This window comes from Ruditapes philippinarum, unplaced genomic scaffold, assembly GCF_026571515.1.
Source record: "Ruditapes philippinarum isolate M1 unplaced genomic scaffold, ASM2657151v2 ctg6195_1_1_1_1, whole genome shotgun sequence".
Classification (NCBI taxonomy): domain Eukaryota; kingdom Metazoa; phylum Mollusca; class Bivalvia; order Venerida; family Veneridae; genus Ruditapes; species Ruditapes philippinarum.
Window position 1 is genome coordinate 112167 of NW_026862015.1, and position 14136 is coordinate 126302.

The 14136-nt window shown below is 32.6% G+C and overlaps 2 protein-coding genes across 2 annotated transcripts; both read right to left on the reverse strand.

The window, feature by feature from the left end:
* Positions 1–474: 474 nt before the first annotated feature.
* Positions 475–1722, reverse strand: LOC132717669 (uncharacterized). Its single transcript, XM_060701194.1, has 3 exons — positions 1536–1722; positions 1276–1402; positions 475–698 (listed from the first exon to the last, which is right to left on the reverse strand). The coding sequence occupies exons 1-3, from the start codon at positions 1676–1678 to the stop codon at positions 492–494; spliced, it is 477 nt and encodes a 158-aa protein (XP_060557177.1). The 5' UTR covers positions 1679–1722; the 3' UTR covers positions 475–491.
* A 1955-nt stretch (positions 1723–3677) lies between these two features.
* Positions 3678–6703, reverse strand: LOC132717675 (immediate early response 3-interacting protein 1-like). Its single transcript, XM_060701209.1, has 3 exons — positions 6562–6703; positions 6146–6241; positions 3678–5517 (listed from the first exon to the last, which is right to left on the reverse strand). The coding sequence occupies exons 1-3, from the start codon at positions 6650–6652 to the stop codon at positions 5462–5464; spliced, it is 243 nt and encodes an 80-aa protein (XP_060557192.1). The 5' UTR covers positions 6653–6703; the 3' UTR covers positions 3678–5461.
* Between the last annotated feature and the right edge of the window lie 7433 nt (positions 6704–14136).

Genomic DNA, 14136 nt, shown 5'->3' on the forward strand with positions numbered 1-14136 from the left:
ATGTAACGTTTCGTGAGTTGCCTTCCCCTTTAACAGTGTAGACCTACGTACATAACTAACCTGTCATTATGTGCAGATTTGATTGTGTTTGTTTGTTTGTTACTTGATCAATGAACTACATAAGTCTATGTTTTGAAATGTTTGAGTCAATTAATTAAGTGACCTTAACATTTGCCCAAGAATCCCTAAAATCAAAGATCATAATAATATGTAGATACCATGAGAAGAATATCCTTTATTGATTGAAACCGGACTAACTGCATGAAGGCCATTGTGATATTAATTCTTAGTCTACATACTACAAACCGATTGAATGAGGGCTGCCATTCAATGAAGTTGAAGTTTGAGCGCTGACAGTCAAATTGTACTAAATGAATAAACATATTCAAGGTCGGTATTACTTGAATCCTTTGACCGTTCACCAGTAGAGCTTAACTTAATGGTGACTTAAAGATGGAATTCTCAAGTGAAAAATCAATGTTCTATCATTTTTATTCAAAACTCCAGTCAAGTAAATGGAACCAGTATGACGTCATATGGTAGCCTTCACGCGAGTCCTGGACAAAGCAAGATGGCAGGAGATCTGGATTCTCTTTTACCGGGGATTTCGGGACGAGATATGTACCGTTCCACGACAGGTCACAGGTTGGTGGACTAGCATCTTCTATGACTGAGGAGTGGAAGATTAATGAAACAGTCTGAAAATATAAATGGTGGACATTCACAGAATATGGCTATTCAAAGAATCTTTAAACTTGATTGTGCATGTCTACGGTGGCATAGAGGGGACATCAGAAATATTTCATCTATCACGTGCGCATGCGATAGCTACTACGTGCGCACGAGATAGCTATCTCGAGCGCACTTAATAGCTTGTAGTAGCTATTACGTGCTCACGTAGTTGCTATCGCGTGCGCACGTTTTAGAAAAAAATTATTTCTGATGGCCCTTTATGCAGTTGAAATGATTCCAAGTTTATACAAGTGCAACAACTATTTAGAACATCCGTTCGTCTTATTTTTATAAAGGATAATCTATTTTATATACATTTTTATTCATATCTTAATTACTTACATTTGGATTTAAGTCTATAAATACTCTTATTTAACTGAAGATTTCCCTTTAATCTGTTCAGTTGACGGGCGGTATAAAATAAAGAACATCCGACATCAGTTTTCACATAAGCTACCGAAAGGAAGTCCTTTCTCACCTTAAGGATATGTATAAAGCTTCGAAAATAAAAATGGTGTAATAATGTAAATGTTCAAAACTCACATATTTATTATAATTCTTCCCCGGTGTGTAAAATGTATACTCGATTGGTCCGTGATCACATTCGCCAACCTGAAGGTTCTCAGATTTGTTTACAGGGACCACAGGTGTGGCAATTGTCGAAATACATCTGTAGATATAATATAGATATATGTAATGCATAAATAGTAATACCCAGACTTTGCATGACAATTTTTGAGTAGATGCAAAATGATATCTATATCAAAGTGACAAAAATTCGAAATGATGTAAGTATTTCTCACCCTGGAGGGTCCGCCCATGTGTCATTCACCGTCACAAGAAAGCGTACGAACTGAAGTTTCCTAGGTGTTTCTGAACCCGAGAAAACTCCTTTCTTTAAACTACAGATGAAGAAATGAGCGGCTAACAATTTTACGGAAAACATCTTTTAAAAGTTTATCTTCACCTTGACAAATAGATAATAATATTTTGTGAGTATTTACAAGAGATAAGGTGACCTTTACCTTGACAGTCAACAAACCGATCTCATATACATGTATGTTAACAAGAGGGCCATGATGGCCCTAAAGTTGCTCACCTGTATATAGGGCCCCGAAGCGGGGCCAGTTTAAACCCCAGGGCTTTTATTTGAACAAACTTGGTTGACACCCATAAGAAGATGTTTCATGCTAAACATCTAAGGTCTAGCTTGTTGGGTTTTTTAAAAGAAGATTTTTTCAAGTTTTTTTCTTTACACACATAGTTAAAAACAATGACACACCTGGGGCAGGGCCAGTTTTGACCCCAGCGCTTTTATTTGAACAATCTTTGTAGACACTTACTAGACAATGTTTCATGCTTAATATCTGAACTCTAGCTATTCAGGATTTTTCAAAGAAGATTTTTAAGTTTTTGCTATACACATATAAGGAAAATCAATGTCCCCTGGGACGGGGCCAATTTTGACCCAATGGCTTTTATTTGAACAAACTTTGTAGACACTCACTAGAAGATGCTTTGTGCTTAATATCTAAACTCTAGCTATTTGAGTTTTTTCAAAGAAGATTTTGTAAGTTTTTGTCATACACATATAAGGAAAATGAATGACCCCCGGGTCGGGGCCAATTTTGACCCCAGGGCTTTTTTTGAACAAACTTGGAAGACACTCACTAGAAGATGTTTCATGCTTAGTATCTAAACTCTAGCTATTTGTTTTTTTTTCAAAAAAGATCTTTTAAGTTTTTGTTATAAACATATAAGGAAAATGAATGACCCCCGGGGCGGGGCCAATTTTAACCCCAGGGCTCTTATTTGAACGAACTTGGTAGACATCCATTAGAACATGTTTCATGCTAAATATCTTAGCTCTAGCTCTTTGGATTCTTTAAAGAAGATTTTTTAAGTTTTTACTATATGCATATAGGGAAATCAATGACCCCCTGGGGCGGGGCCAATTTTGACCCTAGGGCTTTTATTTGAACAAACTTGGTAGACACCCACTAGAAGATGTTTCATGCCAAATATCTAAGGTCTAGCTCTTTGGGTTTTTTAGAAGAAGATATTTAAAGTTTTTTCTTTTGGTTGCCATGGCAACCAGAGTTCTGCATGGAATGGAATTCTTTGAACAACTTTGTTAAGGCTTCACACAAGGAACATCTCTGTGAAGTTTCATTATGATCTGCCTTATGGTTTCAGAGCAGATGTCGTTTTAAAAGTGTGAACGGACAACGGACAACGTACGACGGACGAAGAGTGATCCTAATAGCTCACCCTGAGCATATGCTCAGGTGAGCTAATAAAAACGAGGTAAGAACATTGGAATCGGCGTTCCCTCATTTACGGATGCTTGTCACAGAATATATATATTGCAGTGGGTTCCGAGTGGGGACTTCTATTGACATTGTACAACTAAAGGTCTCTTTTGTCATTTCATGTACATTTATTTTTGATTTTCATAAACAACAACATTCAAGATAAGCACTGATAAAAGGTAATTTCAACTAATTTGAATATCGTGGGTTTTTTTAATGTAAGATGAAGAAAATAAACTGAATCCAAAAATTATCCTAGTTTTGCAAGCATCTAAGTGAACGCACGTCAATACATTTAATTTAATTGGTTGTCGACGACTAGATGTTTTGAGTAAAGGCAGGTGCTCAAATAGTTTCAACGTTGTTTAAAGATAATGGAAAAAGTACACAACCGTAACTTCTGTTTAACCATTCTCAAAGTTAAATTCTAAAGATCATATTTAAGAAGATTATTGGTCACTCGAGTAAGGAAAAGCCACTATTTTTTCCAGCCATATCTAAAAACTACATGTACACACAAAAAAATTGATGAATAAAAGTTACTGAATGTAAAACAGTGACCAAATTGGATGCTTAAACTTTATCAACAACATTCTCCACGCCCCTCAAAGAAAAACAAAACAAAAAAACATATATGATGTGTTATTTAATAAAAAAAATAACTGGATAGATCACAGTTTATTGACTGAAGAATACCTTTTACAAACATATGTCACTAATTAGAATCAATGGCAAACATTAACATATGAGCCGCGCCATGACATAACCAACATAGTGCGTTTGCGATCAGCATGGATCAAGACCAGCCTGCGCATCCACTGTTTGCTATCAATTTCTCTTCTTGTTACATGTATAGGGTTTGTAAGTGAACAGCATGGATCCTGATCAGACTGCGTGGATGTGCAGTCTGGTCTGGATTTATACTGGTCGCAAATGCACTTGTTTGGTTTTGTCATGGCGCAGCTATCTTACATCTATAATAAGATATTAATCATTTAAAGCAGTATGCCTCCAGATTAGTGTTATTTTTTATGATCTTTTAAAAACGAATTTACAAATAAAATATTATGAAGTATACAAAGAAAATAATTTACACATTGCAAACAGCACTTGCAATCCACATAAATTACTGGTCAAAACAAGCAAAAATAGCCCTTACTGCACCAGTAACGCAGTAGAAATGTAGTGATAAAATGAAATACTGCAAATTCAGTCCTTTTTCATACATAACATGTAATTTATTACTTGAACCTTGAATCTTTTATACTTTTCGTGAAATCTTAGTACTTTTTGTCAAGTGTATTTTCAAAAAAATAATATTTTGGCTCATCTGGAGGCATGCAGCGTTAACAGGTCAGATCGAGGAAAGACTACATTTAAGTTACTATCAGTTTCAGCAGGGTAAAGGTTGGAGATCCACAATTCAAAATGACCAAAAAAACTTCTTTATCATTGCCTATTCAATTCTTGGGCAATATAGTTTATATTATCTTGCTAGCCTATACAATTCAATGTCACTTGTGTACCCCAGATTTATTTCAAGTAATTCAACTAAATTTAGATTCAAAAATACATGCTATCCTTAAAGACGATTATAAAAGGCCTTTGAAGGCAATTTTATCAAAGCAAAAAAAAGAAAACAATAACTATTCTGAATTCATGATATTTACAGGACATTAAGCTTTAAAATAGATTCTTGATAAAAACAATACGCTGATCGTAAACAATTTGTATGTTAAATATAATTTTAAACGCCATATAATAATGCACTTACAGATGGACAGATGAATACAAAATTAATAGATAAATATATTAATATATATAAGCCATCATAATGATATTTTAAAAACTCTCTATCTTGTTTTTCATGGGTTTAATATAACCAATGTCATCATCCAATTAACACTGAACATTCTATACAAATGTAGTACCTTACATCTGTAATTTCAATCAACATACAATCCTTACATTTTTTGTATAAATTATTGAGTACATGTACATACAATAAAAGTCTTTACTGAAATAGATGTTCATTCAAATAACTTTGGTCCATACAACATAGACAATACACTGTATAGACCCAAACACTACACTAAAATCAAATAGTCAATAAATACATGTAGTCCATATATGTCATCTCAGTGCAATAGCAGGTAAAGTCCTTCTAAATTTAATACCAGTTATTGCTCTAAGGTGACAAGATCTTCAGGTCATGTAATTCTTTTCTATCCTTTTGCAAAGTATTCTATCAGTGAACCCTGGCGTTTTCATATTTGAAGTTTCAACCATTGGTGTTTCATATTTGACGTGTTTATTTCTGTTTTTCATCCATTGCACCAATATCTGTTCATTCACAGTTGTATGTATATATCTTACATTTACAAGTTTATCAAGCATGTTCATTCTCTCTCCATTCATCATCCAAGTACTAACATAAATCCTATCACTATAACATTGATGCCTATCAGGGGTACTGTAAAGAAAAAAAAACATCAAAAGTCACAACATGTTTTAACAAGATTTTCAAGGCTTTATTTTTTCTGAGATGGTCCATTTTGAATTTGAAGTGACCAATTTTGGTTTTACGACATACAATGTAGTTTGTGAGGCCTTGAATGCATTTGAAACCCTCATTTTGGCCTACATATTCATAATGGTATAATGTATCTTATTAATTGACAAAAAAGACAATTATGTTATATACCAAAAGTAAAATAAATGTACTATACAGATTTATTATTTCCACAAAACTAATAATTTTAATAATATATCTATAATGAAGAAATGAATGTCTTCTTTGCCTTTACATTTTTAGGAAAAATAGCCATGTTCATCAACTCTGGGACATACTACATGTATAACTTATAGTATGTCCCAGATCAACTCTGACAAGTACATATGTCTCAGTACCATGATTAATGATTAAATACAAATACTATACAGTATTACTTTTGATTTGAACTAATGGACTAATCTTAATAATTCAAAACGGGTCATCCCAGCTGGAAATGGGTTTAAAAATTTATATTGCCAACTTTACATATAAATAATAAACTAATGAACAGACATGTACATGTATAGTAAACTGAGAAAGAACTAACTTCTCATAACTGTTCTTATTGAGCGTATTAAATTCATCACTTGTGTTTTCATCCCAGGCTGCTCACCGAACCCTCTCTGATCTGTGCCCCAACCAACTGAAAATATAGAACTGCAATACTGAAATATGTCATTAATGTAAAAAATACGCTGCAGTGTGGAATAATCCGAATATTTGTTTTTACTTTCATGTCGGAAGAGTAAACCTTTCAATAGAATTCTGACAGCGAAAATGAACTAAACCTTATTATTAGCAAAACACAAATACGATTCTAGTCTTTGTTCCAAAAAACAGTGAAAAAATCCTGCAGACTGTAGTACATAAAAAAAGTATCCGAATTATGATCTGTCCGAATTTTATCAACTAGCCTGATGATAAAATTTGAAGTACTTAGGCGAGTGATGAAGAAATACCTACTCTTAGATAAAAACCTTTCTTCGTGAAGGATACACACTGCATTTAAACATAATATTACAGCTTCTATTAACGAATAAAGCCCAAAAGCCATAATTTCAAAAGATTTGTTGGCAATTTAGGCCTGGTAAAATATTTAACGAATAGGCCACTGGCACCAGGCCCCGTGTTCACAAAGAAAAGATCAGGATCAGGATCAACTGATCCTGATTTTATTTTCATTGTTTTATATAACTAAAACTGATTGTATTATGCTATAATTAAATGATACTTATTCGAAATGAAAATAATTGCTTATTTGCAAAGAAACCAACCTATTTTGGGATAAAATCAATAAATTAACAAAACAAATACAAAAATAATCGGATGAAGTTTAGGATCAAGATCAAAATTTGGATCAACTGTAAAATGCCCGTATCTTGTAAAAATAACAATAAATTTATTCTAAAATTTCATAAACATGCTATTTCAAGTCCAGTTTTGTCAAGTTAATATGGAATATTTAATCTATGATGATAAATGATGGAGAATGTTTGAGTTTTTGAATTTGATCCTGATCCTTAAATCTTTGTGAACACGGGACCAGAAGTTCAAGTTTTTTTCCCCTACAATCATTAAAATCAGTTAAAGTCATTTTACTCTTTAGTTTAATCATCTAAACCATAAGACAACGTTTTTTGCTTGTTTTTCTCTGTATAGATTACAATTTATAAAAAGGACAAAAGAACGAACACGTAGTTTTTCGGATGATTTTATTATAAGACAGCAATTTGTAGGTCTGGTGACAGTGTTCCAATGTAATGCTTATCGCCCTTTTGCTCGTTTCTTTCCTTTCTACAATTGATCTGTAAAATGAACACACGTTTGGAAATAAAGTGGTTTCAAAACTGTGTCAGTTTTAAAAAGTGCGATACTTTAATTTTTAGCATACGCCCCGTGATTGATATCGAATATCACGTGCACGCGTCACTCATCTTATCAAAGAATAGTATATTTTCAGTTGTTTTAATGACATAGACTCACAAATGAGACTAAGTTTTGTTTATATCAATTAAAAAAATCGACAACTTTACATTATTGATTCAAACAGTTAAAAGATAAACAAAAGTCTTAAATTTTCTTATTTTTTTACCAAGCAAGTTAATACAAGAATAAATATAGTATACATCTGCTTAATCATTAATTAAGTAACGTTACATTAAAAGTATGTTGAAACACAATCCTATCAACTTTTAAATATCATCTAAATAAAGCGCCATCTTATTTTTATTCCATTCATTCGTGCAAAATCGGGACCTGGTTTATTTCCGGTAACTATAAATCAAAATCTATTGTATAACGTTACAAATATAGGTTATTAGTTTAAATATTAAGAAAGTTAGCGCAAAATTTGGTGACTGATTTCGAATGCCAATGACGGGCTCATTTTCGTATATGGATGATAATGGATGCATTTTACGTTTAAAAAATTGTTTCTTTGGTTAAAAATGGATTTCTTTTTGCTCTCATAACTTTTCACGTGCAGACAGTCGAAGTCCTTCATATTCTAAGAGGCCAAATTAGTTTTGAGGAAATTTGAGAACGATATCTTAAATGTGTATTTATCAAAAAGGATTTTGAAAAGTGTAACGCATAATTAAATTGCATTTCACTGCACACCACATACGAAATATTAAACTGAATAATATTCTTATATTCTTATAATCTTACATCAACTGGAGATCTTTTAAAAACGAAAAAATGCAAAAGATTATAAAGAAACATATTCAGAATTAAACCAAAGGTCATTTTTGTGATAATTAGTCCGATTTGAGTTTTAAATTTATTTTTTTATTAAAAAAAACGCATTTTAAATTTGGGTCATGTTGCTTCATGAAAATATTATACCGAATAAAATAATTTAAGGGTGCGTTCAGAGTAGGTATACTTAATTACCATTGGCATACCAACGGTACTAATGCACGGTACAATCGCAACTACTCGGCCCTTTCCGTCAGTCTTCTATTATTACCAATGGCTAACTTACAGACAGACTAAGTAGTAGTAATGGTAAAGTTGGCATGTCAAATCTATTACGTCATTCAAAATTGCAATTCTGATCTGTTTTTCAAAAGATCATTGTTGTATGAAACTAGGGTGTTTCAAATAGAATCTGATAAAACTTGAAATAATATTGACCATATATAGTACTTAAAGAACTCCACTGAGGTCTTTTAACATAGTTAGGCTGGAAATATTCTTTCGATGTGAATGTTCCATTTGATAAAGGTACATGTATAGACCAATAACTTTTTTTTCCAAAATAATTATTTTTATTGTGTAATCGTGTCAAACAATTTAAAAAAGTGTTCCAATGCTTTTCAATCAAATTGGGCTATGAATAACACAAAAATACGATTTTCAAACTATTTCTGAGTTTATTTCTTCATTATGTTCTGCATATTTTTCTGCTTAAAGTGCCCAAGCTGATTTATGTAAGAAATTTAAATTTTATCTTTTTAGACTAAGGACGACGGTGGACCGTTCCATTGAACATATACATGTAAGTTAAGACAATGTAAAATAGTGCAGATTTGCAAATAATTTAAAGTAATTCATACTTAGATTTTTTTTTAAATAACAAGTATTTAAAAAGTTATACCAAACTTATTAATTATATAAGGACCAAATTTTTATATAAAGACCCCATTTTAAAAAGGACCATTCACCATTTTTTGCAGTATCATAAAAAGGACGGGGGACATTTTTGGGTTATGGAATGCCGGAGGGACATCCCAATTTTGTTTTTTGAAAATTTTGAATTGCTTATTTTAACCGATTTGCTTATTTCCAAAGGCTGATAGCCAAATGAAAAATTTGTTTATTGCCAAAATTGCTAAATTGCAATTTGCTTATTTTTTAACCCTTTTTTTCTTTTTGCTATTTCCTATTGCAATTTCTTTCTTGCAAAAAAAAAATTTCCGGGGCCGAAGTATAGGAACTTTGACACAACAACCTTTTAGTCAGATCTTTTCTTTACCAACATATTTTGTAAATTCATTTTTTTAAAAGAAATGTTGGTAATGAATTTGTTGCAGGATCCACCAGATTATTAAAAAACGATGGCGACATTTCCGAGAAACAAAAGCGGGGGCAATCCCTACCCCAAGGGGATACGTGCCCCTTAAAAAACACCTATTTAAAAATTTGATTTTAAAAAACCCCAAATTGGACACGTTAAAAAAGGGTTTTTCAACAAATTTTTACATATCCGAAAAAAAATACATATACCCCAAGCTAAAATTTAAAGTACTTAATGTTTTATCGTTGTAAAAAAATTCCAATTTTTTTTAAATAAATATTAAAAAAAATTTTTTGATTATTACAGACCTATCACTTAGGGGGAATCAAACCCCCCAGCATCGTGCTTGAAATCCTTATAAGGGTTGCAGCTATAATCTTTTTGTGCCTTAAGTCAGGATTGGGGGCAAAAAATAAACATTTGTTTTTAATTTTAAATGAAAAATTTGGGTTAAATGAAAATAAAAAAAATTAAAAACAAAAAATTTTTTATTTTAACATAAAAAAGTCGTATTCCAGCAAAATTTGTCACAAGGCCCATTTTAGGGGAGAACAATAGAAAAACAAATGAAATTTTGGTGCAGCTAAAAAGGGGTGTTTGTTTTGGGGCCCTAAAAATACCTTTTTGGGTTTTGAAAGTTTTTGAAAATCACTTATTCATGGGGATAAACATTTTGCTTTGGTTAAAATTTTTGAAATTTGGGTCACATTTTCCATTTTTTAATGACTTTACTGCATCAGGTGACCATGACCATATCAGCCCAGGGGAAATGGACAAAGCCCCCTTTTAATAGTTTACATGCGCCCATTTAACCTTATGGGTAACATTTGAAAACCAAAGAACAGATAATACAAAAAACAAAGTTTTCCATACAATAAATTTGGTACCTGAAATTTAGTAAAACGGCACAGCTTTTGACTTTGTAATGCATGCTCTGTAACGCAAAGTTTATGCAAAGTTGCCAGTAAGATGCATGAATCAGCAAAAGTAACAGAGATATGACAAGAAAAAAAAGTTACTAAGAATAGCATCCCTATTCTCTGAATAGTGGAGCTAAAAACGGAAACTCAAGATAATTAAAAAAAACAACTACTTTCTGAAACTGAATTTTATTTTTTTCGAAATTGATTAAAATGTAATCCATCTGTCTTTCTACCTATAATTCTAGGTAATTGATGGATTGATCATAATTGTCACAAGTTATAATTAACAAAACCTTATAAACATAATATTAACATGATATAGGTTCATGAGCTTGAAATAATAAGTCTACAAAGACTTGTTATTTTATATCAAAACAAGAACTTAGCGAGTCGGGACGTGTCGCCTGACAATAGCCATAAAAAAATTATGTATAACATGTATAAGCAAATAAGCAATTAAGCAAATAAGCAATTGGCAAATAAGCAAATTGGCAAATAAGCAAATTGGCAAATCAGCAATTAGCAAATAAGCAATTAAGTAGTTTTGGCAAAATAAGCAAAGTGGCATGTCCCTACCGGCATTCCATAGTGTGACATTTTGGTGGGAAAATCTATAATAAATGCTGTATTCACCGTACCATAATAACATCACTACATGGTTAAGAATAATCTGGGATTCGTACCCTAGGAATGTTAAATTAACTTATCTGAATACATATGTACAAAAAAGTATAGAATAAAATGAGATTTAACCGTAGCAGATGATTTCGGGTAAACAAAGTGGGTGATCTCAAAACTTTTGGCACGAATCTATACATTTTAGCCTTATGTTTAGCCGATCACATGACATTGATTTGCCACGTGATACGACAAAATGGCAGACCTTACCTCCCCGGTACAAAATTTAGCAGAAGCGAAGAGTAGACCATGAACAGGTAAACGCAATCGTTTTTATGCACGTTATTGCATAAGTTTAGACATTGTAATGTCCCATATGACATTTAAAATTGTAAAGAAGGGGGCGGGTTGAGGGTTGTCTCGAGATGCTCAAAACCTACAGTAGGGTGTGTGCAACAGACAGAGTGCAACAAATCCTACATGTACATGTATAGGAGATTGCCCACGGCTAAACGAGATATATATACATATATTAGACCTACTTTGTTTGTTGCGCTCTTTTTTTCGTTTGTCGTTATGTCATTATGACCTTTCAACCGTGACATCACGAAATAATGAAATAAATGACTTGTTTATTATGCAAACAATGTCATCTAATGTGCTGCTATGATAAAAGTACAATCTGAACCAGTCTTGCATTGGTATTTAACTAGAAGATGAACGTACAACCTTACCTACTGCGCTACGCTGACACTTGATTAATATGTCAATATTTTAATTTATATTGCAATCCTGCGTGCTAGGTGCTTAAAGATAATAAACACTATATGATAACTGTTTCACATCGTAATAGTGGACTTGACTGACATGTCACTAAAAATTATCCTAAACGTACTGTACAGTGTACATGTAGCATTTATCATACATTTTTGTGTTTAAGTTTTATTTTTGGTTCTGAAGTTTGTCACAAATAGCCACCGTAAAAGAGAGTTTTTTTTCTTGTTATGTTGCATTGTCGCATCTGTGGGATGCACAGACAACAGTCCCTAAGATAAAATGCCAAATATAAGGCGGCAATAATTATGTCAAATATGGGGCGATATAGCCTGGGTTCCAGTCTGTCGATTTTTTATGTGCTTCTGTTCGGCAAATCAACAGCCTGGGGAAATACAATTTTCGATCGAAGCGCCACCTAGAATACACTCCGAAAATTACGGGTGTTATTTAAAGAACGATAACTCATGCAACAACAAAATAGTTGCTAAAAATAGAAACGGAATTTCCACGAAGTGACCCGAAGCTCAACGAACAGTTACGGAGCCTCGCTTTCAAAACACCATTTCCGATTAAAATAACACTCGTTGACAAAGTTTATTGCATGATGAGTTAATTCGATCAACAGGTTTGATTAGTTAAATTGGATAAAGTTTGTGAGCATCAGAGAATTGTGCTGGACGCAATTTATAATAGTAAATGGCGTCAAATTTTCAACATTCATCATCTTCGCCTCGATTTCGATTTAGTCATGTAATTTGTTGGTCACGTGATAATCGGTCTTTTAATAGGATTATCATAGGTCGATAATTACATGGGAAACCCCGCAGGTTTCCCCAGGCGTTGATACTATCAAAACCAGAGATGTTGTGCGTTATCTATGACGATGGAGTATGAAATAGCGCGTATGTTATAAATAAGCAAAAAATATCAACGCCTGAATCCCAGGCTAGGGGCGATATTACAAAAATTTATTATCACATTGTTGCATTAAAATTGTCATATTTTTTTAATATTTTATACAAATAGAATCATGTTTTTGTTTAAGATATGTAAATACACATGCATGTATAAATTTTTTCAAAATGCAAGTACAATTTTGTAAAAAAATAATTTGTATTTCAGGTATGCAAATATAAAGGAGAAGTTCGTAAAAAAGTACAAGTGTGAACCGAAATTTTATGCAAGGGCACCTGGGCGTGTTAATTTGATAGGTAATTAACTTTATATTTTGTAATAATACATATTCAGAAAGGTAAAGCACTTTGTTCGTTAAAATTTGTACAGTGTGTGGCACATATGTATTGCTGACAGGCATGGTTCTTTTGTAGTGACATACTTAAGTTGTTTTGCTTCCATCAGTCAAAGAACTAAAGAAGAACGATACTAATGAGAGAGAATTTTGCTCAAGGGTAAAAAAGATATTGTTATTTTTTCAAGGAGAACATATCGATTATTGTGGATATGGGGTGTTACCAATGGCAATTGAGCAAGATATTGTTATTGCTGTCTGCCCAACAAGTGACAATCAACTCTACCTTTCAAATACAGATGATAAGTTCAGGTAGGCTACTAAGTTATTAACATTTCTGTTGTTTTTAAAACTGCTTTCATACTAAGATGAAAGGTTAAAGGGGCTACACTGAGGTCTGACAGGTAATTTGGTGTCCAAAAAAAATGTTTACAAATTTCCTCACAAATCACAATATTATAACTAAAATAACAATAACTTACACTTTAACCAACCCTCTAACAACAATTATGCTAGAAAATGCATTTTCACATTAGCTTTTGATGCAAAAATGAAAGTTGGTTTTCCCAGACATGTACAGAAGTTACCCACAATTCATCGGGTATGACTAAAATACGCAACGGACATTTTTGGAACAACAGAGTAAACGGGGATAAAAAAAGTTTATTGATTTTTTCTCAACACTCTAACCTATCATGTTTATATAACTTGAGTATAACGAAGAAAAACTGTATAAAAGATAATCAAGGTAGCAATTTCGTTGTCTTGAGAAATCAAACGCCAGCGAAGCGGACATTTTCTAGACAAAACGGAAAGATATTATATACATGTACAATTATTTTCATTGACATTTCAGTTTCAATTTCAATATTCTAAGGCAAACATAATGCATCGGTGATATTTAATACTATACGAGCACAGCGTAATCACACTAATAAATGTATTTAACG